The sequence below is a fragment of the Primulina tabacum genome, chromosome 6 (genome assembly GCF_025594145.1).
Source record: "Primulina tabacum isolate GXHZ01 chromosome 6, ASM2559414v2, whole genome shotgun sequence".
Classification (NCBI taxonomy): Eukaryota; Viridiplantae; Streptophyta; class Magnoliopsida; order Lamiales; family Gesneriaceae; genus Primulina; species Primulina tabacum.
This window is the reverse complement of record NC_134555.1, coordinates 41,234,192-41,261,582: the sequence shown is the minus strand read 5'-3', so window position 1 is coordinate 41,261,582 and position 27,391 is coordinate 41,234,192. Positions and strand designations below refer to the sequence as shown.

The following is a 27,391-nucleotide window of genomic DNA, read 5'->3' as shown; positions in this document are numbered from 1 at the left end:
TACAAAGAGTAGGTCTTTTGTAAGACGGTCTCGCGAATCTTTATCTGTGAGACGGGTCAATCCTACCGGTATTCACAATAAAAAGTAATACTCTTAGCATAAAAAGTAATATTTTTTCATGGATGACTCAAATAAGAGATCTGCATCATAAAATACGACCCGTGAGATCGTCTCACACAAGTTTTTGCCAAATACAAAATAGGCAAACTTAGATAACCATTTTTATCACGTTAGTTGGTTCTTTTTTTACATTTGGTATTTCTCACATATGTATCAGCATTTCATGATACAACATCCGTAATTTTTGTCGCCACGTCCATACTCAAGCAAAAATAAAAACGAAATGCCAAAAAATTAACCAACCAACGTACAAGAACAAAAATAAATTTGAATTCTTAGAGGGCCAAAACACAAAATAGGTAAAGTTAGAGAACTATTTCGCTAATATCCCTATTGGTTCCCATCAATTCTCTTTCTAACTACTGCATTTCTTGCTGCATATAAGAATCGAGCATGCGACATTGACTCTAATCCAGTAGTGCTATCAAATGTTTGTTGTTATACCCAAAAATTTTAGCCAGAAATAATAATATAGTTTCAGTCTTTTAAATCATACGACAATTCAAATATCATAATTCGATCACTCTACCAGCAAAATATTACTAATTTATCATATATCAATATAAGAAATATTCTACAGTATGTGTATAATTTCAAATCACAATACATGATTTCTAATAACAATATTCATATCATGATTTTTTTTTTTTTGGTAAGTTTGAGGTTAGTCCAGTTGCGGTTCCTCGTCATCTTTGGTTATTTCTATGTTGTCCTGCAATGTCCTAATCCTAACTTGACTTCTCATCTTAAATAATGGAGCCTTTCTAGACTTGGCTGATTCAAAAAGTCCAATGTTGTGCTCCATAAATTGTTGAACTTTTCTTCAAAATTTTTAACACATAGATGGACCACTTCTCAATGCTCATACTCCAATCCAGCTTTCAATTTTTCATACATTTCAATTTGCTGTCTAGCATCTTAACACAGAAATAGTGTTATCAATTATTAGAATTTTATGTTTCAGGAAAAAAAAAAAACAACATTTGACTTATATCTAGTAGACCGTTTGGCTTCATTAACTTTTTTACGAATAAAAAAATATTGACATGAATTTGAAATCATATTTATGTCACAATAAGAGTTTAAGCTTTAAAATTTTTATTTATACATTTTAATATAAATCCAACCAAGGTATTATATCCATAGGATAGATCCAATGATCATCATCATTCTAAAAATTTATTTGATGTCGAATTTGGACTTCACGTATTTGGCTTTTGTAGACTAACAAGCCGTTAAAAAACGAGAGAGATGCTTATTTATCAACTATTCATTATGCTTGAAATGACTCGGAATGCAATTGTTTAACTAATAGTTGAATTTTGTCCTACTTTTTTTCCTTTCAATAGGATATGTCAAACCATGTTCTTGCTGGGAATAAATAATGTCAACAATATAAATAAGTCTTGAACTTTACTGGAGTGGATATTAAAGCATTTAGAACATATTTTTTTAAATTTATGAATTAATCAATGATTGATGATAACAAGCGTGCAGAAGAAAAACGAAGCATTCTGATCTTGAACCCAACATCTAAAAATCGAAAATCACCTAAAAGCTTACCGTATGATAGCACTAGACCTGCACTCCACCACCGGAGACTGTTAAGATTTGAATCAAACTCAACCTCAAAAGCTAGCTCAAGTAGAGAGGATTGTCCAAGTTTATATATACAACTCACAGATAATCTATCAAACCGATATGTGACACCTTAACACACATTCTCACGCTCTGGAATAAACAACTGAAGCGTGGAGACATTAACGGGTGGTTCAACACATAACTGTGGAACCTGACTCCAATATCATATTAAGATTGAGACTTTGACCTAACTCAAACTCAAAAACTATATCATTGTCATGAGCTCTTCCAGGTCCCGCAATAAATCCATCGACATCTCTTGCTTTACCTCTGTTTCATACTTAAGCTTAGTCCCATAGTTCCAAGTGTACATTATAAAAAAATATTACAATGGCAAATACCATAATGATCCAACTACCATCCCACACACTCCATAAAACTAACGAAAAGAATGTCAACTCCAACCCCAGGAAACTATAGGCAAACTCATAACAACAAAATGTTAATCTGCCACATAAGAAGCATTGCAAGAGTAAGTAAGATTGTAGTCATCATCATGACTCCGAGTTCCGCAATGCCATATGCATTTCCAATCTCATAAATACTTGAGATATTGCACACTAATATCAGGGTTAGAGCCAGCAGAAACCAATTCATGAACGGAATGTAAATTTGGCTAATGAACTTCCTGGAGGTCTGAATGATTTTTAGACGAGGAAAGCAACCAAGTGATGTGGACTGTTTGATTAAAGAAAATGTAGCTATAGTCATAGTCCTACTAGCAATCAATGAAATCTCCGATGCAGGACAACTAAAGTACTTCTCACGTCCAGAAATGATTATCTGAAACGTAAAGTTTACAAGTGGTTCAACTATAGGTAGAACATGTGGTACAACTATGCGCAGATCGGGTAGTTCAACTTGGAATCTGGTCTCTGACATCATGTTAAAATTGAGACTTTTGATCTAACTGAGAGCATGGAGGGAGATCATAGTTCTGGATGTTGCAGAGTGTCGTGCGCGGGAGTCTGAGAACCAAGCGCAACGCTCGAGATGTTTACTATTTAGCCTGAACTTCCTGCAAGTTATTGGGATCGAAGATTATGGAATAGGCAAAATCATGGGGTTCGAGGTTTTTGGGATACAGTGCTTATGGCCCTCGAGTCCGGGGACGTTCAAAATAGAAATTTTGGTCCTTGGATCGGGTGTCAAAAAATCTATTTTGGGGGCTAACAATCGACACTTCGGAGGCTAATTTAGCAAAGGTCTCGGCGTTGAGTAACCAGACGAGCGAGAATTACAAGAAAAACACAAGTAATTCGAGATCAATACAATCAAAATATTAAGTCTTTTTTTTTTGTTCTTTATTCATATTCTTAAATACAGTTCTCGAGAATCTGGGACTTATTTCTTCACAAAAAATTCGGGGGGAAAGTTGATATTTTGGATGTTATAAAATAAATCTTTTGGGAAGATCTAATTCCAGGCTGGAACAAAGAACAAAAATCAAGAAGTTTATAATTTATCCCACAAAAAATATGGTTGCAGCATATAATGTCGAGAACTTCTGTTAATTAACTTACATATCAAAGGAAAGAAAAGTAAAAGATGGAATCAATCCCACACTTCATGTTCAAATTATTATCAGATTTGAGGCTCCTGCGACTGGTAATGCCTTGCGATAGCTGCGTGAAAAAGTTCCAAAGACACAATTAGAAGGGTAAATATACTTGGAAAGAGTTGAATAACACAAAACTATAATGGACCTAAATTTAACATGTGTGATTAAGAGCATAAACCAATAAGAAACCTAATGACAGAATAATTTTTAACTCTGATTTATTTGAAGTTTTGAACTTCACCTTTTCATTTTTTTTGTTAAATCCATATATTTTGATGCCACGACTTAAATTATCGTTTTCATCAAAATTTCTACATCTAACCTTTGTTTATAATCTTTTTTGCACATTAAGTTATCTATATTCCAAGATTCCAATTTATCTCCTTTTAACCTCCAGAATTCGAATGGCAGATAATTCATAAATCATTTTAAACTCATGATAACATGTTAATTATATCAAACTCATTTTAAACTCACCTATCTTTACAAATGATAGCTAGCAATACCTCACGGCAACTTTGTTCTCCATTCTATTAGAGCAGATAAAAACGCAGACAACAGATGCACAAATACAAAAAGACATCAACAGAACAATTCAAGTGTCAACTGACCCACAACAAAGGAGATGAAAAAAATCTGATGCTTATTATTCAATAGTAAAACCAGCCAGCCTGTATGTTAATGCATCTGTATCATTCTATTCGTCTACTTCAAGCAACTTCTCACCGTACAGCTGATCTTAACTAATTACATTAACTCAAATCTGAAAAACATAAGAAAAACTCTATACCTTCTGTAAATCTCTGATATATGATGAGCCCCGTTTTGGCAAACAAACCACATTAACACAAGCAACACTGCATCTGCTAACATTAAGGTTCCCAAACTGCAAGAACTCAAAGTTTAGAATTGTAAAATCCGGACTGCAGCAGGGTTGGGAATGTCCACACAGAGGAACAAGCACTGATAAACTCTCCCTCGAATAAAAGAGCATCTTAAATGTTGCATCTAATCTTTTTTGCACATTAAGTTATCTATATTCCAAGATTCCAATTTATCTCCTTTTAACCTCCAGAATTCGAATGGCGGATAATTCATAAATCATTTTAAACTCATGATAACATGTTAATTATATCAAACTCCAGGTGTAGATCCATTAATTAGGACAAAGAGGCGAGTTTCCGGGATATAGGGGTGATACGAGGTAATTTGGGATTGAACGTTGAACTTTGAGAACGATTAGGTGTAAAATTTCAAATATTAAAATAGCTGAAATCCCAAGAACCATACTTGGACAGAGAATATGAGAGTGAATGAAAGGATACTGAAGAGTAAACGCTCCCACCAATCGAGCATATAGAGTCCGAAGGTAACATTGTAGAGGTAGATTTTGCGCTGAACCCAATTCATCGCTTTTTTTCCCACAATTTGATCGTCGCTTCCTTCAAGCTCAATAAATTCAGAAATTATTGAGAAGAACCAAAACAAATTTTGATACGAAATCAAAATTACAAGCTTAATTTTTACATAAATGAACCTGGGGATCTGCGATAGGAGGCCCCCAAAATGGGGGTTCAAATGCGGAGCGACTTTAGCCGCCTATAGATTGGCTGCCGGAAAAATAACAATTTTATAAAATATATCCTCCACAGTGTTAAAAATTAAACATAATATTGTGTCATGCGTTTTTTAAAAAATATATAAATATGAAGCCAATGTCATATATTATACAGTGTTCTAAAAATCCCCGTCTATGACTGCTTAGACGGCGTCTAGGCGTTGGGTGGTCCAAAACCGCCCCGATTTTAGGCTAGTCGAAACTTCTAGATACTACCATATTAATCGGCCGCCTAGGCGGCGCCCAGACCGCCTGACGCGAAAGCCGTCTAGGCGATTTTACAATTAAAAATCCGCCTAGGCGGTTTACACTTAAAAAAAAACAAATTATGAAGAAGCAACTTTGGCACAAGGATGGATTGTTGATGGTGGAGATGAAGATGTTGAGACAAATGTTGAAGATGTAAGGGGACTTCACGAATAAGAATTTGTATCGGATTAAGAGGAGGAAGAAGCCATGGATTTTGAGTTTGAATCCGATACAGAAGAAGTATTGGAAAAATATGGAGATGAACTAGAAGAGTTAGATGTTTAGGTTTAATATCAATATATTATGTTGGAAAAAATGTTAAAAAAATTTAATTTTAATTGCACAACGGTTGTAGTAAAGTAAGTAAACTGATGTGGATGATTCTTATATAAAAATTTATTAATATATATTTATTATTACAATTTTAAATTTTATAATAATATATATTTCATATACAAACATAATACTCATGAACCACTTAATGAATTTAAGCTTTAAAAAAAACCGCCTAGACAACCGCCTAGGCCCCGCCTAGTCGCCTAGGCGCTAGGCGGTAGGTAACTGCCCGCCTACCGCCTACCTCTTTTAGAACACTGATATTAAATGATTTTTTGGCAAGTAGTCTTCTCATATATATATATATATATATATATATATATACACATGAGTAGGTCTCTTGTGAGACGGTCTCACGAATTTTTATCTGTAAGACATGTCAAATATTCATAATAAAAAGTAATACTCTTAGCATAAAAAGTAATATTTTTTCATAGATGACCCAAATAAGAGATATGTCTCATAAAATACTATTTGTGAGACCGTCTCACACAAGTTTTTGCATATATATATATATAATATTATAAACCGAGTCCTTTACATGTAGAAAATATTTTTTAAAAAAAGTAGGACTCGTTAATGCAACATCTTGCACCATGTGTTTTCTGGTCATGAGATTTCTTTTGTAAAAATCTCTTTTGTGCATGTCTATTCTTGCAAATTATCCACGTTGTATTATATGTTTTTAGTCAAATTAATTAACGGTGAAGGTAATAAACTCAAAGGAAGAGAGACCTTGTAGCTAAGAACACTTGATTCCAAAAAAAAAAAAAAAAAACTTGTATGATACATTTGAAATGTATGAGTACAACAAGAACAGTCAGTAGTCACCACCTTCGCGTTGACAGTTTGCTTTTTCGTCGTCGTACAGGTCGTACATTCGATCGAAACCGACTCCACAGAAATGAACGAACATCAAGTATGTTTCTGCAGTTCCAAGCCTATGCCAATCGTAATTGAGGTAGAATCATCAGCCTTCGTAGGTGCTTGCAGCCGAAGCCTCAGAATTAAACATCATGAAAGAACATTCTATAATGATTCCCATTTCCCAATTGTTGGCCTTTTCCATCTCAACAGAATCAAAAATGCCTTTTCTATGTCAACAACATTGGCTTTTTTAGTGTCATCGATAACCAACCCGAGATCTTTCCATAAGTTTTCCCCAAGAACTCAACTGATTAGGGGCGAACCGCTTATTCATTATCCGGATCATGTCTTTCGCCTTCCCTCTATGCCCATTGTTCGCCAACCCTTCTGCCAAATACTTCAGCCAATCAACATCCGGTATCTTGTGCAACTTCACACTCCGCCTAAACACCAAATATCCGACAGCAAAACGCTCATGCCCGCACAAATGAAATATCACAGTCCTAAAAGATGGTGTCAGGAGCAATTTGCCTAGGAGGAACGGCAGTGGAGTGGCATAAGAGGCTGCCAAACCGACCCATGGTCTTCTTCGACATTACCATCAGAAGCATCCCAGGCCCAGCTCGCCGAAGCAAGATGGAGCTTTTTTCCAGCATCATTTAACAGAAAATTTTCGGCAGATCTTCATATGAGACTTAAGAAAGCAGAAAGGGTTGTCAGTTCCACATAATGATTAAAGTTATATCATACAAGCCGGTGTATACTTGATGTTCAGTAGTTTTCTGTGCTTCGTGCATGTTTCTGCATATCTTTGGTATTTTGTTTTCACTGTTCTGAATATATTCATTTGAGGGTCATTTTGTATCTTGATGAGCGACATAGTTTGCACCTTTTCTTCCACTGGCATTTTACCTTGTTGAAATACGAGTGTAATCGCGGTGATAAACTCTAAGGTTTTGGCCTAGCGATGTCGCGTAAACTAATCGAACTGAGACGAAAATCTGGCCTAACTAAATATATTCGAGCTCGGCTGCTCGAGATTAATTTGCAACTCGAATAATTTAATTTTTTTTTGCTTAAATTATACTCAAAAGATTTGAACATGATCACGACCTATTCGAACTATTGCTTGAAAATAAATTTTAGAAATATTCGAAATATATTTATTAATATATAATTATATTATATTAATAAATTATTAGAACTCCTGAAATACTTTCTAACTATGGAAACAATAATTTGATCTCGAGTTCGATTACGAACAACTTACAATATTGGTTTGTGCTACACAATTAACAAACCATCGTTTGAAAGAGCAAGGCCCAAAAAAATTTATCCAATACCGAGTCAGCCACTCAGCCTTAACCCATAGGGTTTACTTGTGTATACATACGGTATTTTGAGTCGGACTGATTACAATTCTACTTGGGCTTGTTTTGGTGCTTGGTGAATCAATTTTTCATTATTATCAATATTATATTATTATATTAAAAAAATTCTTTATTATCTATATTTTATTTTGTTTTTGTCTCCTTTTTAAGTCATCAAACAAATTTACCGAAATAAGTTCGTTTTTCAAAGTAAGATCTATATTTTCATCACAAGCAGGACCATCTATTTTTTTCCCTATGTCTTTATGATATCTCAAAAAACAAATTTATTGACTACTTTGTTCAGTATTTGTAGGATCGAGTACCGGTCGGAAGTGTTCTAAAACCCAAGAAAAAGCGCAGCTTAAGCATGAAGCGTGAGGAAAAAGCTTCGCTTTGGACAAAATCTTGAAAAAAACGCGGGGCAAGTCTTTGGTTGAGCATATTAATAAAGTAAAAAAAAAAAAAAAGAGAGAATAAAACGTGAAAAAACGAGAAAAACATAATTTTTTAAAATAAATTTTAACTCTTAAATTTTACTTGAGAAAATAAATATTTGACAGTATACTTTTTATAAAAAAAAACTTTAAAATGTTGAAATAAAATTTTTACTATATCAATTCTTTTTATTTTTTGCGAATAAGAGAAGATGCTTGATCCAACACAAAAGTTTTACTCCACACACAATTTTTGATTTTGAAACATTTTTTATAGGTTGAAAATTTATGCACTTATTTTTAAAATTTATGTTTACACGTTATTTAACTTATTAATCAACTTAATAAGATTAAAATCATACTAAAAACACTTCTTAGAACCTTGCATGTCGACCTGATGCTAACTGATTGTATTACTACAACTCTCGTACCAGACAAAACGTTACGAATCGACCGTTCTTATAAATAGACAGTCATTGCATCTCAATAATATTCAAATCAAATCACTACTATTATAAAAACATTGCGCCTCGAAGCGTAACTAGTATTATAATTACTTAGAATAAAAAAACAACTTCAATTAAAATAATGGTTTACGGCCGACAAATTTTAAGGTGATCTATCTGAATATGCAGGTTGCCTCATTCATATTGATTCTTGATATTGTTGAGTACAAAAGAAAGGGATGCATGCAGGAGTTTGTTAGCTTTAGGCAGTCATGCCATGCTCATGCTAAAAGATTTACTACGTACTTTACTGCATTAAACTTTAACAACCTTCGCACTGTGTCAAAGGCAGACATGTGGATCACTTACTCCCTTGTCTCCTCTGTCTCAACAAACTATTCACCGGTCTCTGGTCAATCTCACACACACACACACACACACACACACACACTGCCTAAGTATATATATGTGTGTATATATATAGAAAGCGGTCCTAAGCGGGTCTAGGCGACTAGACATTAGGTAGTTATCCATCTACCGTCTATCGCTTTTTAAAACTATTATATATGTAGGTGTGTGAATATAATATATTTGTTAATTTGATGTTCAATTTATTGAATCAAATTTTATTCATGTTTGAAGCCATTTTATTTTTACACTAAGTTTTGTCTTCCATTGGGCTAGATATGGCAACAAAATATGGCACTATAAAAATTAACATGAAAAAATATATAAATAAGACATTGTCCACCGTTGTGTTTATCATTGACGTGGCAATTACATATTGAATACATAATTTTGATATATTTTATCACATCAAATATGTGAGTGTCACATCAACGGTGGATATATAAATTGAAAAACTTTCGAAAATATTATGATAATATTGACACATGAAAAAGATTTTGACGATTTTTTTTGTGTTTTATTACCTCAATTTATAAGTATGAGAATTAAATGACTCTACTTCTATTGTAGTTGATTAAAAAAAGGGAAAATGGTCAAAATAATCATATAAGTTTGTGTATTTTGTATTTTGATCGAGTATTTACTCAAATGTTACAAATAATTAATAATAAATATTAATTTATTTATTTAAATATATTGATTCATCGTCGTTATATCATGTATCAATGATCATCAAACGTGTATAAATGATATAAATAACAAAATTGTTTCGGTGAATTCTCAAATATATCACATTTAAGTTTTAACTAAGCTCAACGAAGTTGAACGAAAGGACAAGATGAAAATATATGAACAACTAAAATTTAATCTTCTGGTGATTAATTAAAAGACTTAAATCTGAAATTAAACTAGTCGGAGACGACCACCGGCGAAAACTTTTGAACCTCTGCAGAGAAAATGGCATCCCAGATTTCACAAAAAGCTTGAATGATGATTCCATGGTAATGTCGGGAATTCAGCGACAGGAAACACTGCAACAGCTGCTCCAAATCTTTGTGCTCGAACATCTGCTTTTCCACTATCATGTCTATCATTGAATTCTTGAAATCCTCGTATGGATTCTTCGACCTCTTCACGATCGCGAAACTTTCCTTGATTTTTCCGTCGATGATGCATGGTGTTAGCTTCATGAACATGGACAGCCTTGCCGGAATCTCATCCTCTGGTGCCGCCGGGTTGAAGACCCGATGTTTAGTAGGTTCGGAGAGTTTCCTGTTGTACTGAGGCGGAGTTATAGTTGAGTTTTGGGTCTTCCCGATGGGATTTAATGGGACATAGAAGTTGAATTCTGAGGAAGAGTCGGTGGACAGAGTTAAGGAGGAGGAGACGAGAGTTTCTATTTCCTCGTTCCCGCCGCCGCCGCCGCCTCCTCGGCCGCATTCGCAGCTGAACCACATACTATCACCTGAAGAGGTGCTCTCGCGAAGCCTGCAGGGGACGTTCCTCTTGTTCCTCTTCGCGCGTCTTTTCTTCTTCTTCGCAAACGTAAGTTCTTCTTCGGAGTCGCCGCAGGAGGCGGATGAATTGTACATTTTCTGGCGCGGTGTGGATTCTCGGCAGACGTTAGCGACCACCTGCCATTTCTCTTCCTTCTCCCACTTAAACTGCTCCGGGTAACTCGCTACCGCGATCTCTTTCTCCAAAGCTTTCGTATTTTCAGATAAACCACCGGCGGAGGGGCTGTGGTGGCGGTTTGGGTGTTTGGAGTTGGCCGGGGAGAATGAACGGACAGGATCTTGTGGGAGATCGGAAGGGTGTTTCGAACGGCATGATTGCAAAGTGGTGGCGATTGCTTTGCAGATCCTAAGCTTGAATCGTTTCGCCATTGATGTTCGGAGACTGTAAACGAAGAAGGTGACATTGTGTTTATATAGACCGATAGGCAGACGAGAAAACACTTTCTTGGTTTTTTTCACTTTTATTTTTTTTTTTATGTACATTTCATAGTACAATTTAGAGGGTCAATTATTTTATTTTTTAAAAATAATTGATTAAATTTATTTTATTATTTTATAAATTTCTCTTACAATTTTGGACTCTTATAATAATATCAAGAGTAAGTCTCTTGTGATACGATCTCACGAATCTTTATCTGTGAGACGGGTCAACATACTGATATTCACAATAAAAAGTAATACTCTTAGCATAAAAAGTAATATTTTTCCATGGATGACCCAAACAAAATATCCGTTTCACAAAATACAACTCGTAAGACCGTCCCATACAAGCTTTTTCCTAACATCAATAACTCTTAGGATGTTCACACGTTATTTATTTATATTGTAATACATTAACAAGACAAAATATAATATATTTTAAATAATGTCATCATTGAGCGAACTTGAAATTAATCGTAATTAAGATAAAATACTGTATAAACATGTGAGACGTTTAGAATCATCAACACGTTTTTAGTTTACCACTAATTTAATCCATATATGTGGATTGGTTGACTCTTTCGTCATGTTTCGACTTTTTAACAATATGTTTGTTGTTAAACGAAGTATTTGAAGTTAAAAACAAAGACGTTATAAACTAGTCGTTATGATAAAAATAAATGAAAATGAGACGTTGTAAACAATTTATGGTGTTTGCTTCCATTGGAGCTAAGATATAGTCATTTGAAATTCATGATTTCGAATTTATTTTCATTTTTGAATAAGTTAAGAGAAAACTCAAATTCATCTACGTATATACACTATAATTACACATATCAAAACGAAATTCAAATTACTCTAGCATTATAAGATTTGAAATTAATCGTGATTACTATAATTGATAAGTAAATAAGTAGAGATATGTACTTAAATTTCTTTTGTATATAAGTTGTCTAATCAATGAAATACATTTAAATCATGGATTTCAAATCATTTCATCCAAACACAATACTAAATAAATTCAATTTAAAAAAAGAACACGATAAACAAAATCTATACAACGACAACTAAAGAAAGAGTAGATTCATCAAAATGCTGAGTGAAAATTACATTCCCCTATATTCTATCGAAACATATTAAAATTTTAACATATGCTGCAAGCTAATAAAAAAAAATATAATAACCTAATAAAATATTATTATTTTTACACTAAGAGACATTTATAGTAATAAAAAATAATCCCTCAGAGACAAAATAATTTTTTTAAAAAAATTAACCATTGATAAAACACCAAAATGAATCGAATACTGCCTAAAGGATCTCTAAAAGGCATTATCTTTAATTAAATTGTGATATAGTGAAAGTACATAGTAATAATGGATTAACATGTTGACTCAATTCAAAATGTCTGGAAATTTTTCGTATGAAAAACACACACAAAAATTTTTACTCAATAGTATACTCACTTATCAATCAAAATCATATATGAATTTATAGAACGGGCTTATAATAAATAAATACAAACGGGCTTATAATAAAAAAATGCGAAAAAAATATATAAGTAACACAAAATAGCATGCCTAAAAAAATAAGCAGTTCAAATCAGAATCAAATTTCGATCTTCCTAAATTCATAGAAACGGTATCTTGCGTAGAGTAAGTCTCTTGTGAGATGGTCTCACGAATCTTTATATGTGAGACGGGTCAATCATACCGATATTCACAATAAAAAGTAATATTCTTATTATAAAAAATAATATTTTTTCATGGATGACCTAAATAAGATATTCGTCTCTCAAAATACGACCTGTGAGACCATCTCACACAAATTTTTACCTCTTGCATAATATGAAATTGACAGGCAAAATAAACTAATTGGCCCTCGTGTCAAACCAGAACAATATTTTTATTATGAAAATATCATTTATGTCAATTCGATTATTTTTTTTACTTTTACTCTCATATATAAATTTATGTATTAATGTTTAAGTTGTAGAATTATGCTGGTGTCTCCATAAAGAAATCTATTTAGTTGTGAAATCGATGTGTGACAAATTCGCTTAAGAAAATGTCGATAAAAAAAATCAAATTCATAATCATCAGTCAAACGATCACCATTAAACAATAATTCTTAATCGATAACATACTCAACTTATTCATATAATTGATCGGAAGCATTTTCATTTCTTTCAACTTTTTATAATCATTTCTTTCCAATTGAAGAAACTTTTTATATATATTATGTGGTTCCACAAGTATATATGTTTCCTCATAAACAATTGGAACTACAATAATGAACTAACCGTTAATATACATTTAAAATCTATTTGAATCTAGTATTTTGTTTAATTAAAAAACAATTATCGGGATAATTGCACCAGTCCCCAATAAAAATTTAAAAAGATATAAAAACCCTTATAAAATATTAATAGAATAATATACCCACTATTTTTAAAGGTAAAAATAAAGATTCGTGAGACCGTCTCACAAGAGATCTACTCATTTTTAAAAAATCAAGCACATTAACCTAATTTGTAAGGGTTTTACGTTGATTTTAAAAACACAGAGTTTCAAATGCAATTAATTTTATACTCGAGTTTTTTCGTAATTTTTACAGGACGCCAATGCAATTTTCGAAAATGTGAATTTTTTTTTTGAAAAAATAAAATTAATCTATTAATTTTAAAAAAAAATGTTTTTTGCAAGCACTATTAATATACACGTTAAGAGGTAAGAAACCAGGCTTTATGAGGGAATCAAAACTTTAATACATGCTTAAAAGATAGTTAAAAGGTTGATATAAATAAGAAAAATGTAACACAAAAGTATAAAAGGGGGAATCCAAAGGAACAGAGTCATCTAAAAATGCAATTGTATTCTCAGCTTTTTTTTGTTACTAAAAAGTAAAGCTCGTTTACACGTTCTTAAGGCTCTAATAATGGGAGTATGGGACCACAGCAAGATTTTCAAAAATTCATTAAGATTAGTTGTTCAATACAATCTAAATAATTTTATGTTAAATGATCGACCACCCTCTATAATATGAGATTCATATTTTTTTTTACTGAAATTTTAACAATTTGTGTATGAAATAAACAACCCCCCCCCCCCCCCCCCCCACAACACCCACCCACCAAACCAAGATATCTTGCCCATTATCTTATCTATGTCTAATTTTCTTCTACCATTAGCCATTTTTGTAAATGGCAAGTCTTTCCCATTTCAAATTTCCCCCATTTCATTCCTCAAATAAAGACATGGGATCCCACCCTTATCTGTAAATAAGCTCATTGCGCAGGCTAAACTCGACTGCGATGAGCAGAACAGTGGTCGCCACAGTTAAAATAATTATTATGATACTATAATCATCGGAGTGAAAGAATGGAAACAAAACTTTTACATGAATCAAAAGAATGATGGGTTGTTTGCTCTTCAACCATATAGCAACACGGTGATTGCAAAAATGATCAAAAGGAAAAAACACAAAACAACGCCTGACTAAAAGAAAAACTATCTGTGTTAAATAATCATGAGAACTAAGAAGCATATTTCCTCGAATTAGGCATGTAACAGACTGTGTTGAACAAGGCTCATTGTATATGCAAAGAAACAACTATAGGGCTCTGATGTTCCATGTTTTTCAAGTCATGTTTTACTTCCTGCAGATGTGTGCTCAGCTTCCTTTCGATTCAAATTTCGCAATTTCTGAAAATGTACAGAGAAATGATCTATGTAAATGATCGGAAAAGGAGAGTGAATAGAAAGTACGTGTAATGAATATTGAAACAGCGTATTTACAAAAATTTTGTAATCACATTTTACCACATATTCTTTCCAGGTATCATAAACTGCTGAAGTAGCTGGTAATGAAATGATTTTTACAGCAAAGCAACTGGTAAAATATTTCGCATATATTTGTGTGGTGAAGAGTGCTCGGATCTTGAGCAACAATCAAAACTCACCATCAAGCATTATGAAAGAAAGGTTCTCTCTTAATGAAAGCTAGAAAATATTGTGATTTGGTTGCTCAGTGGTAGTAGTTTGGTGGAATTGTAGTTTTCAATGCCTTTAAAGAGATAAAGGTGAGTTGCCAGGTCATTGTCATTCCTTGTATGTCAAGCGTCAGGTTTCTCCAATTGTGGTACTTGTTGTCTTTGTAGATGATAAATGGAAATGATGAAGCTTCTATTACAGAGTTGGAGTGTTATTACATTCCCACTTTCAAATAAAAAATCTTGGACCTGTTAAGTATCTTTTGGGTATAGAAACTGCTAGGTCCAGAGTAGCCATTTGTCTGAACCAACGGAAATACACCATTAGCTTGTTCCTCAATCTGGGGTCTTAGGTGCAGCTCTGTTTATGCTGGCAAAGGGTTCTGCTATTATCGACGGTACAAGCCAATTGTCGATCTGGCCACATGGCCAGATTTTGAACATATGAGGCCGGCAAAAGGGCAATAACAATCTGCCAGCCCAAATTTTACGGTTAGGTGCCAAGTCATTGGCACACCAGTAGAGCAGAATTTAAGGTTTGCCACTCAGCACTATGAAGAATACAGTCAGATTAAAAGTTACCATGTAAACTCTAGATGACATTCGAAGAGAGGAAAAAATGTTCCATCATCATGCACTGTTATCATGCCTTACACGGTAAAAGATGAAGTTGCTGCCTCATATGCCGGCTTTCATCCTTTCCCCAAATAAAGAAAGTCTGAAAGACGAAAGCTTAAGTTGCACCTTATACATTGAGCTGGCAAAGTAGACACGGGGATGCATATGATATAACGATGTGGAGCTTTCCATCCCAATTTTCAGCCGTACCAATTTAACACATCTATGGCCAGTTAAAGAAAAATGGAGACATCAGAGATGACATTGTAGTGTTCATCCAGGTTAGGCGAGCTACGGATGTTAAAATCAATATTTGGAACTTACTCGTCAGCCCTTGGTAAGTTCTTAGTCCTAAGATAGGCAATCGATTTCCTTAAAAACACTCACCAACTCATAATCCTAACAAAACAACATGCAGTCAACGACTCATACACAAACCCATGGTTCTTCGAGGTAAAATCAAGGTCATGATAGAGAAATCGATGAACAACAACCGGTTTGCATACAGTAGTAAAGCCCCCAGTATCTCGCTCTTCCCCCACAATCAGGCATATCAATATTGAACCTTAGGATGCTGCTAAGAGCGCCTAAATAAGTAGCTCATATTGGTAAACTTTATAATCAAGTCAATAAATGTAAACCCTGAATTTCGCAAACACTGCCGTATTTGATTTTATGCCAGCCAGCCATAGTTTAGACTTTAGATCAGCCATTCCAAAAACACCGAAAGTAAATAAAAACCAAGCTAAGGAAATTAACTGACCAAAGATATTGAAGATTCCAGAGGAGGAGGGTCAAGCTTGATGTAGAGCGCCGACATCCTGGCGATCTCCGAGACGGCAGCCTGTCGAACTTCAGGCACCTCGCTGGTCAAATCCTCGTAAGCGGCCACAAAGGCCTCTTGCCAAAACCCAGACAATCTGATCCGTTGACTGTTGATGTACTCATCCCACATGCGATTCACCATTTTCTCCCTCTCCTCCAAATCCTAACACAGGAACAAATCAAGAACCACATTCAATTATAAAAACCCTCAATCACAGTAAAGGCATTTACAAACACACGAAACGGAATAAACAATACAAGGACGTCGAGATCATCAGTGGAAGGGAAATGGTAGTCATCGGCGACATGATTGAGATTCCCAGCGGACCATCGGAGAGTGACGGTCCCGGTGACCATTGACCACAATGCGAGCAACAATATCGCTGCTAGAGCCCAAAACTTGTACCGTCCACGGCCGAAAAAGCCGGCGGAATTCGGCGGATGGTCCTGCTTCGGAATCCCGGAGGACGATGACGATACAATCGATGATGATGTCGGCGTTGAAATTGGTAGCGCGTCATCATCCCTCATATCTTCCTGATCAAATCCAGAAAAAGGGGTCCACGAAAAAGATCACGAATGCAGAAAATCGAAATTCATGCGAAGATCATTGGATTTTGATACATTGATTTCTGGAATTGGAAAGTATCGATCTTGAGTTTCCGGGAGTGGAGTGGATTATAGTGGGCCAACGCCATGAAAATGGATCTTTTTCATTGAATTCGATTTCGACATTTGGGCCACTTGAAGTTACCCGATTAAGACACTATTCTTGCCACCGGGGCCCTAAAAATTGTATCAAACAACCCTTTTTATTGTAAAATAATAATAATAATAATAATAATAATAATAATAATAATGGTTTTTTAAAAAAATATTTATGCATTTAAATCATAATTTACAAATAATATTTGGCATGATAACAATAGATTAATTTTATACAAACAAATTTTCAAAATTACTACTCCTTCTGTCCAATATATATAGGTATATTTTTTCTATTTTCACACAAATTAAAAAAAAAATGAAAATTACAATTTCACAATAAAATTTTTTTTTCACCTTTATTACATGAGTGTTTTTAATAGGATATAAAAATTGTTAGAAATAACTAATATAAAAAAATTACGGTATTAATTTTTTTTCCTCCATCGTATTGATATGACATGGTTCTACATAGTGAATAATTGATGTCATGTCAGTATTTTGATGAGAAAAAACAATATTTCAATATATATACTGAATTAAAAATTGAAATTTGACGAGTTAGAAGACAAAAATTACAATTACACAAAGTTTGAGAAACGAGTATAAAAATATATAAATGAACACACGCTTACTCAATCAATGATATATTCACTACAGTCGCTATAATTGGATTGCATTGTCAAATGTTAAAAGACTCAAATATGGTATAAATTTGATAGCATCTTTTTAATAAATATGATCATAATCACTAACATACAAATCACATCTATAGACTATATGATTTTAATCTTTCAAAAGTGAGCAAGATAAATAAAAACTATAAAATTAGAATTTTTTCCACCCTACCGGACCACCTACCGTGGGTCTGCCTTGCCTCCACTCTTATTTATATATTCATGATTATTTGTAAAAAAATTATGCTAGAAATAATTAAATTTATAGGTTGCGAAGAAACGAGAAAAATCAAAAAGATTTTTGAAAATGAGAAACTGAAAATTTTTAAACTATAGCATTTGGTAAATATATTATTCTAATACTAGTTTTTTATAATATAGGTAAAAACTTGTATAAACCGATCTCATGTATCGTATTTTGTTAAATGAATCTCTAATTTGGGTCATCCATGAAAAAATATTATTTTTTATGTTTAGAGTATTACTTTTTGTTGTGAATATCGGTAGGGTTGACCCGTCTCGCAGATAAATACCATTTGAAATACCAAAACCATGCCCAAGCTGAACATAGCACAAATAAACTTCCTTACAACATAACCGAATATTAATTCGCATGCAACCATTTTATATTATAGAAAGTAAGACACAGAATGTGCAAATATCACTGGACAATAACCAAGCAACTAATCCCTCAGAGGGCGACCAAAATCATTAAAATGTTGTCAAATTAATTTTATCAAAAACAACAGTCACAGTCAAATGGGCACATGCGAGTACCTCCAGCATCTGGCTTCCCAAAGCTTAGCTCTTCTTCTGTATAAATAGCTAGTCCGTCCGAGGTCTTCTTCCTTGGTCGAAAAATAGAGTCTGCAAATGGATTTTCTCGAACATCTTTGGTCTTATCCTTTCTTATCTTCAATTTATCATGTGATCTAGCACTTGAAGCCGAAGCTTTTGCGGGCTTCTCTTTGTCAGCCATCGTATCTTTTTCAGACCTCTTTCTTTTTGTTCTAGCAAATATTTCATCAATCTCACTGCCCATTCTCTTTGGTTTCAAGGATGGTTTCTCTTTTTCTACGACAGGACCACAACATACTGGTTTAATCTTCTTCTTCGATGAACTCTCTTTCATCATCTTAATGTCATAAAGAAATTATGTCAGAAATGAGAAACTTGGCCATTTATGTAAAATATTGTAGATTGATGATTATCAAGGATTGAAAAGGAGGGAGAACGGGAGCAGGAGCTGCAAGAAGCATGGGATAATAAACACAACATAAGAAGGAGCAATTACAGTAGAATAGCTTCAATGAGGGAAAATAGAATTTTTCTGCTGCCTATGCATAGGCATGCATGTATTTGATCTCATTTAGCTTTTACTTTCTTGAGAAGGTCCCACCTATATGAATCACAATGACTATCTTCTTCACTACAAAAGCATATATTTGATCTCATTTAGCTTTTACTTTCTTGAGAAGGTCCCACCTATATGAATCGCAATGACTATCTTTTTCACTACAAATCCCAACAATCCACCTACACCCAGCTCACACTTCCATTACAAATCAATAAGAAATTACACATATTTATGAGTATAGGCATAACGAAAAATAAAGCCAAAGGAAATAAACCAAGTATTATAATTTCATAAATTCATAAACTCCAACCAAGAACCTGAATCATGTGAACAAAAAACCATAAACTAATCATGCTCGGCATTGTTAACATCCTCATTGCCTACCACTTCAGTTGGTATACTTGTATCATTGCTCGTCTTTTGAAAAATGAGCAAGAACAGCCCAGTATGTTTCCAACTACTCAAGCGACTAACCAAATGCCCAATTGTATTATCTTAAACATAAACACATATATTTTACCATGATCTCATGCATCATACACAAACACATGTAGATGCATATTGGATTTGAATGGTCACTCATAAACTCATATTGATGATCTGTTACTCAATACTGGATGCAATACTAGAGGACATACCGATAGACTTCAGAAGCTATGCCCCACAAAAGCTTCCAGATGAAAAGATGCAACGACTCAACCAATTCTCACGGATGATGTAATCCCTAATAAATAGACCATCAAGGGAATGAAAAGACCCAGCAGCCTATATCCCTTAGCAATGACACTAACCCAACCTAAAGACATTACACATACTAATAAGTAATATCATAATCTATACTGGCAACCACACATGCAAGATTCAAGTAATACAACAAACAAATGATAAAAATTGAAATTCAATGTATGAAAGCCCAAAATTTTAAGCATACGACAAATAAATCATAAAAAGAAATAAAACCACATGACCCTATAAACATCACATAAAACACATCAATATCACAAAAATCTATCATTACACACCGACATACTCATTTCACTTCGCTCCGATAATAAGTCTCATTCTTGTGTCCTTTGCTTGAAATTTGACTCAAAAAAATTGTAAATAATTCGGGATGCTCCCAAACAACATATAAAACATATAACTAGATCTAGACTTCGTTCCATAATCATATATTTTCTAAATTTTCTACAAACTCATCAGCTACTACGTACGGTAATCAGTTAATTATGGCTTTTAATCGTCGAAACTAAACCAAAAATAACTAAGGCTAGGAGAGAAGGAAGATACAAGGGATGGAAAACCCTATAAAAGTGCTAATGTTTGGCCAGCTTGGAAACAAGGTTTTCCGGGCGAAAGATCAACTTTTTATATCAGAACTTGTGATTTCGCCTCCGATATACATACGAATTGGTTCGTCGGAAGGCCGTTATCGGAACGACAGTGGCACATACAAATTTCATACCCGGAACGGACGGTGCTGCAGAATGCCGATAATCTCCGCGATTCAGGAACCTTTTTTGGCTTAAATCGGATAAGAACGGCCAATTTACCCTTGCCCTATTTTTTTCCAAGAGTACCTTTCCTCGGTGCATATTTTTTATATAAAAAAATAAATTTTTTATACATAAAATAAATTTATTCATTTCACAAAATTATAAATCTGTGTTTTTTAATTAATATATATTAATGGGTTATTAATGTAGAAAATGATTAGTGTTTATTTTGATTATTCTATAAATATAAAGATGGCATATGTTTTTATTTATTAATAAATAATCACAATAATTATATTTTATCTCATTTTTTTTCTGGTTCACTTGTATGCACTTAATATTGTTTGTTTCGATCTACGACATATGAGTAAAATTGAAGCTCGTAGTTTCAAATTTTGAGATGGTATATGATATAATTAATGTATAATATTTATTTTGAAAGATATTTATTGATGTGTTAATTTAATTTTTAATGACTTCGTGTATTTTACATTTATCATTATTAATGTAATTTATATATGCTTTCATAATTTTTACCAACTTCATGTTTTTTAATGATTTAAAAACTTCACACTCCGATAGTGAAATGATAGTGTAGTTCGAACGGTAATTTTTGGAACTGACGTTACGACCATTCCGAAAATGATCTCTGAGTTCGAATGGTAGTATTTGAAACTGATGTTGCGACCATTTCAACAATGATCGACCGAAACTAGGCTTGAATAATTAGAATGCAGGGTAGAAGCTGCAGTTATAGGCAATTACAAGTATTATTCCAGTATTTGTTTAGGTTAGACTCGTAATTATAGGAAGTTTCAGATATTGATTTGTCACATTTGTGATATAGGTCATTCTTGAGCAGGTTACTAGTGTTTAGATAAAGAGAAATAAAATAGATGTTGCAATTGGTAGGAACATGTGTTTTATCCTATCAGCCGGGGAAATGTAATAGCAGAATAAAGCCCAAGGGCGGGATATATGGCCACAGTGGTGCTCCTCTGATATCATTTATACAATAGGAACCACATCGATATGACTTTACTTCGAATGTGATGTTCGTTTTATTTTTGTTTTGGATAAATATTATAAAGTATGTGATCAAACGATATCTATATTAGACCTTTGTGGAGCGATGAAAATTGTTTATTTTTAGGTGCATTTTGGATAAATGTTATAAAGACTTTTGCTGATAGGTTCTAGTATTTATTTAAGTTATCAAGTTGTTCTACAAGGTTTAAATTCTTAAGTTAATTTATTAAATTTTGGAACTTGACCTTTTTGGATATCTGGGAGTGGGATGTTACATCTAAGATGGATTTTGGACTTGTTCTCTTTTTCGTGTCATAATGCGACTATAACGATTTTTTTCTTTCAGTTGTGACGAGAAAAATTGCTACCTTGTTCCAATATCAAGCAGCGTGACTAATTGATTTCCACAGATGGATAGTGGAAAGAAGCCTGCTAATTTTTTGGGGTCCAGGTATTACAAGTTGTACTTGGATCTCAAGGGCATTATACAAGAAAATGCCCTTCCATTTCTTCCTGCCAATCACTTTTAAGGTTCCAGAGTGTTTGCTGGGACTGGAAACTTCATATATCGACTCCGTTCTTTGCCCACGACCAGTCGCTTTCATATGGTGATGTTTCAGGTTGCATTGTTCAGGTACCTGGAAGACCACCAGGAATTATTTCTGCACATCCGATATCCTGTGGTGTGCCAGATCCGTTGCCGAAACAATTGACATCAGGTCCTCATCCAACGGGCTGCTCTGTTGCCAGGGTCAAGCCGGTGATAAACCCTACTACATTTGGATATCTGGGAGTGGGATGTTACATCTAAGATGGATTTTGGACTTGTTCTCTTTTTTCGTGTCATAATGCGACTATAACGATTTTTTCCTTTCAGTTGTGACGAGAAAAATTGCTACCTTGCTCCAATATCAAGCAGCGTGACTAATTGATTTCCACAGATGGATAGTGGAAAGAAGCCTGGTAATTTTTTGGGGTCCAGGTATTACAAGTTGTACTTGAATCTCAATGGCATTATACAAGAAAATGCCCTTCCATTTCTTCCTGCCAATCACTTTTAAGGTTCCAGAGTGTTTGCTGGGACTGGAAACTTCATATATCGACTCCGTTCTTTGCCCACAACCAGTCGCTTTCATATCGTGATGTTTCCGGTTGCATTGTTATTTGTTCAGGTACCTGGAAGACCACCAGGAATTATTTCTGCACATCCGATATCCTGTGGTGTGCCAGATCCGTTGCCGAAACAATTGACATCAGGTCCTCATCCAACGGACTGCTCTGTTGCCAGGGTCAAGCCGGTGATAAACCCTACTACATTTGCAATCCTGTCACACAGCAATGGAAGATGCTCCCAAAACCAAACGCTGTTCACGGGGATCATCCGGCTATTGTGCTCGTATTCGAACCGTCGCTTCTTAACTTTGAGGCTGATTACAAGCTTGTTTGTGCCTTTCCTTCGGCTGACTTTGACGATGCCACCGAGTTTGAGGTATATTCTTTCAAAGAAGGGTCATGGAAAGTTTCAAAGGAAATTTGTTTTGCTGCTGCGCAAATCGACCCAAGATCAGGGGTCTATGCTAATGGTGTTGTTTACTGGAAAGGCAGAGGTCTCCTTTGTTTCAATCTAACAAAAGATAGATCGCAGTTGCTCAACAATTTCATGTACGGGAGTCTGGGAACAATTGATGGCAATCTCTGTTGGGTTAGTATCCGTTCTCGTATCTTGACAGTGAGCGTATTGAATAACGATTACTCTAATACCATGGAAATGTCCAGCCGACCCCGAATGTGGAAAGAGGTGGTGAAGATGAAGTTTGAAGGCTATGTAGAGAAGTTTGTAGGAAGAAGGGTGAGAAGCTTGAAATATGGAAGGTGAGTGAAGTACTCGTTTTTCCTACCTAAAGACTAGTAGAGGACCTTGAAGACGAGAGTCGAGTGGGCGAGGCAAGATGGTGCCGTGGAATAGGACGAGGAGGCGAGGGCGCGAAGGGGCGAGAAGCTATGGCGAGGCGAGGTTGTGGGCTATGACAAGGAGCGAGGCTGCAGGGCGAGACGAGGCTAGGGGCGAGGTGGGCGAATGGGGGAGCTGGACGAAGCGAGGCGATAGGCTAGGGTGAGATGGGTGAAGACGAGGTTGTGGGCTAGGGCGAGGAGGCGAAGGCACGAAGGGGCGAGGCGAGAAGCTAGGGTGAGATGGTTGCAAGCGAGGCGGGCGACGAGGCGAGGAGAGGAGAGGCGATGCGAGGGAGGGGCTGTTGGCAAGGCGGGCGAAGGGCGAGGGCGAGGGGCTGGCTGCAAGAGTGGTGAGGGCGAGGGCGAGGGAGAGGCTACACGAGGAGGCGAGGCTGTGGAGTAGGCGAGGCGGCACAAGGAAGAAGCAGGGCTGTGGGAAGAGGAAGAATGTGCGGTTCACATATGGTAAGCCGAGATCAACGCAATTAATCGAACTTCGAACATGCGATTCAGTTCGACTCAGCGCAATTAAAGACATTTTCGAAGACAATTTTCTCAATATGCATGACACCCAAGTTATGTCTTACACGGTTCGTACTCCAATATGGAAGCTCCCAAAAAATACTCCTTCTCCAACCACAGCTCGTCAAGTTACAAATTTCCTTATTAATGGTGTCAGAGCCAATCTCATAAGAAGGTCTAAAACCAAACTTGTTCAACTCATTGAGTAATTCATCCACAAGTTTAGTGGTAGGAGCTGACTGTAACATTTGTCTACCTCTGAGAAACATTGTCCTATCACGACGCAAAGGATGATCTTCAGGTAAAAACTTCTGATGATTGTCGAACCATGATGTCTTGCCACTACATGGCAAAGTAAATGTGTCTGAATCTGACATGCAGTGAGGACATGCTTGTTTTCCGGCAGTGCTCCAACCAGACAATATTGCGTATGCGGGAAAATCGCTTATCGTCCACATCAAAGCAACCCGCATGTTAAAATTTTGTTATGTGTGAATGTCGTACGTGGAAATACCGTTACACCACAAGGATTGAAACTCAGCAATTAACGGCTGAAGGAATATGTTCAGTTTGTCTTTGTGGTTACTCGGTCCAAGTGCAATCACAGACAAAAACACGTATTCGTCTTTCATACACATCCAAGGTGGTAAATTGTATGGAGTAACAATGACAGGCCATGATGAATACTGCTGGCCACTTTGTCCAAATGGTTGAAATCCATCTGTCGATAGTCCTAATCTCACATTTCGGATTTCTGATGAGAAAGATGGGTGGATAGCATCAAAATGACGCCACGCTGCAGAATCAGAAGGGTGTGTCATAGTGTCACCGTCAAAATTATGTTCATTATGCAAACGCATATGTGACGCTCTAGCTTTCGAAGCATACAACCTTTGCAAACGTGGAGTAATCGAAAAATAATACATCAATTTGTACGGAGTTCCATTCTTATCAGGATTTGTAGATCGACGTTTACTACGTTTGTAACGAGGATGTTCACATATCTTACATTCTGTCAAAACATTGTCAACAACCCAGTATATCATACAACTATTCTTGCACGCATCAATCTTCCCAACCGGAAGCTCTAGATCTTTGATAAGTTTTTTGGTCGCGTAAAAACTCTCGGGGACGTAGTTCTGAGACGGACATAACTCTTATATGAGTTGACACATGTCACTGTAATTGCGCTCGGACATGTTGTGTTCATGTTTCATCTTCATTAACCGAGCGAGCACAGACAACACAGAATGACCGTGTGGATTTTCATCCCAAATTTCTTTCTCGGCTGATTTAATGGTTTTATACAATGATTTTATATAACTATTTGGGCTTTCAGGACCTTCAGGAACAGTATTTATTGTAGGATTTTCTTCATCAAAATTCTCGTTCTCATTTTCAAGGTTCGCTTCAAAGTTAACATTTTCTTCAATAGTGTCAAAAAAATCTTGAAATGTATCTGGAAGAATTCGTGGTGCAACACGATGCGAAGATGACGAAAGAGCCTCAATATTAACATTATGATAGACTGGATAAATGTATTCCTCTCCATGAAAAAACTAATTGTAGTAATTCGGTGCAAATCCATAACGACTTAGATGTATCTTAACGGTATTTTCATCTAAATATATTTTGTTCTGACATTTTTTTCGATTGCAAAGACAACGTAAATTTCCATTCAATAAAAATTCAGGATTCATTCGTTAGAAATACATTCTCCAACCGACGATATATCCAATTTTTATCGTTATCCATTTTATCCTACCAAAAAAAAAACACATGTATTTTATTGAATATTTTATTCAATTATTAATTTGGTTATCATTTATTCATTGTTAAAAAAATTAATACATGCAATAAAATAAATTAAACTATATATCATAATCTACAAATCTGAAACATTTTGCAACACTTAATTAATTGACATGCGCTATAAAAAATAGTAATCTTAACAAGATATAATAAGATTCAAAATATGAAATCTCGAGTTTGATACCTCAAAAACGGTCGAAGACGGATCGTCGGAGAAGACACAAAACACGCCAGTATAGAAGCGAGACAATAAATCGTAGTGAAAAAATGAGTTCAGAGAAGTCAAATATAAAGGAATTTAGCGACAGTTTCTAATATAACCGTCGTTAATAGCGACTATTTAGCGACGGTTATGAAACCGTCGCTATTTTGCGACAGTTAATTAACCGTCGCTACTTAGCGACGTTTAACATAGCTGTCGCCGATCTTAATAGCGACGGTTAACTGTAAACCGTTGCTAATTTAGCGACAGTTAATTATTTTTTATTCAAATTGAAACTAAATTCTATTGAAAACATAACCTACGTTAGAACGTTTGCATTGATTATATCAATCAATTTAATTTGTGATATAATTTGTGTTACAATGATATATTTAATTTTTATTACAAACTGTATAAATAAATTTTAAATTCTATTGTTTGCATTGATTATATTAATTCATTTAATTCAATTTTGAATTTAATTAATTTTTATATTAATTCAAATTTAATTTATTTATATATATATATTTTTTTATTAAAATTGAAACTAAACTCTATTGAAAACGTAAAATATATTAAAAAATTTTCATTAATTATATCAATCAATTTAATTAAAAACTGTATAAAATGTTCAGTATCACTCATGAGGTAAATCATTCAAAAATATAATTTGTTATTTTAAGTAATTTTCTGCCCAAATTACTTTCTAAAAAAGAAATACAATATTTAATTATTTTATTTAATTTTTCTAAAATATATTGGTTGAGTGTTAAAAGTTATCACTACAGTAATGTTTTACAATGGGCCTTAAATTACCATTTAATAATCATAAATTTTTATATCTCAAATGCATATTGTTTTGAAATTACTTTAATTTGAAATAATTAATGCATTGTAATTTTCTTCCAAAACCATATGTATATTGTATATCCTTGAATTATCTTCTTAAAAATTCAAATAAGAGAGCACAAGAAAATTAAAAGTGACATATTCAAAATAGTTTCAAATGGACATTAAATTACTCTCAATAAACATGTATATTACCCTCAATAATCAGAAATATTTAACACACAATGCATGCAATTCGAGATTTCCATAATTTGAAATAGTTAATGTATTGTATAATTCTGTCAAAAGCGTCCAATGTATAATTTTTGTCCCTTGCGATGTCTTATTTGAATTTTAAATTATAACTAATGCAATATTGCATATTA

The 27,391-nt window shown here is 34.5% G+C and overlaps 4 protein-coding genes and 1 pseudogene across 7 annotated transcripts; 1 reads left to right on the top strand and 4 right to left on the bottom strand.

The window, feature by feature from the left end:
* Positions 1-3,198: 3,198 nt before the first annotated feature.
* On the bottom strand, positions 3,199-4,961 carry LOC142548240 (uncharacterized). Of its 3 annotated transcripts, none has more exons than XM_075656556.1 (4): positions 4,860-4,961; positions 4,648-4,764; positions 4,113-4,185; positions 3,199-3,386 (listed from the first exon to the last, which is right to left on the bottom strand). In XM_075656556.1, the coding sequence occupies exons 2-4, from the start codon at positions 4,730-4,732 to the stop codon at positions 3,335-3,337; spliced, it is 210 nt and encodes a 69-aa protein (XP_075512671.1). In that variant the 5' UTR covers positions 4,733-4,764; positions 4,860-4,961; the 3' UTR covers positions 3,199-3,334. The 3 variants fall into 3 exon arrangements, with proteins under 3 accessions (XP_075512671.1, XP_075512670.1, XP_075512669.1); XM_075656555.1 differs by having other exon boundaries at positions 4,648-4,771; positions 4,860-4,960; XM_075656554.1 differs by having other exon boundaries at positions 4,648-4,872.
* Positions 4,962-9,900: 4,939 nt separating this feature from the next.
* LOC142548239 (transcription repressor OFP7-like) lies at positions 9,901-10,939 on the bottom strand. The gene has a single exon (XM_075656553.1). The coding sequence runs from the start codon at positions 10,937-10,939 to the stop codon at positions 9,962-9,964; it is 978 nt and encodes a 325-aa protein (XP_075512668.1). The 3' UTR covers positions 9,901-9,961.
* Positions 10,940-14,328: 3,389 nt separating this feature from the next.
* LOC142549600 (uncharacterized) lies at positions 14,329-17,171 on the bottom strand. Of its 2 annotated transcripts, none has more exons than XM_075658638.1 (3): positions 16,683-17,165; positions 16,363-16,587; positions 14,329-14,694 (listed from the first exon to the last, which is right to left on the bottom strand). In XM_075658638.1, the coding sequence occupies exons 1-3, from the start codon at positions 16,953-16,955 to the stop codon at positions 14,635-14,637; spliced, it is 558 nt and encodes a 185-aa protein (XP_075514753.1). In that variant the 5' UTR covers positions 16,956-17,165; the 3' UTR covers positions 14,329-14,634. The 2 variants fall into 2 exon arrangements, with proteins under 2 accessions (XP_075514753.1, XP_075514754.1); XM_075658639.1 differs by lacking the exon at positions 14,329-14,694 and adding an exon at positions 14,711-15,822 and having other exon boundaries at positions 16,683-17,171.
* Positions 17,172-18,405: 1,234 nt separating this feature from the next.
* LOC142549599 (uncharacterized protein C6G9.01c) lies at positions 18,406-26,230 on the bottom strand. Its single transcript, XM_075658636.1, has 2 exons — positions 26,160-26,230; positions 18,406-18,941 (listed from the first exon to the last, which is right to left on the bottom strand). The coding sequence occupies exon 2, from the start codon at positions 18,939-18,941 to the stop codon at positions 18,543-18,545; it is 399 nt and encodes a 132-aa protein (XP_075514751.1). The 5' UTR covers positions 26,160-26,230; the 3' UTR covers positions 18,406-18,542.
* On the top strand, positions 20,629-26,150 carry LOC142550280 (uncharacterized; annotated as a pseudogene).
* Positions 26,231-27,391: the final 1,161 nt, after the last annotated feature.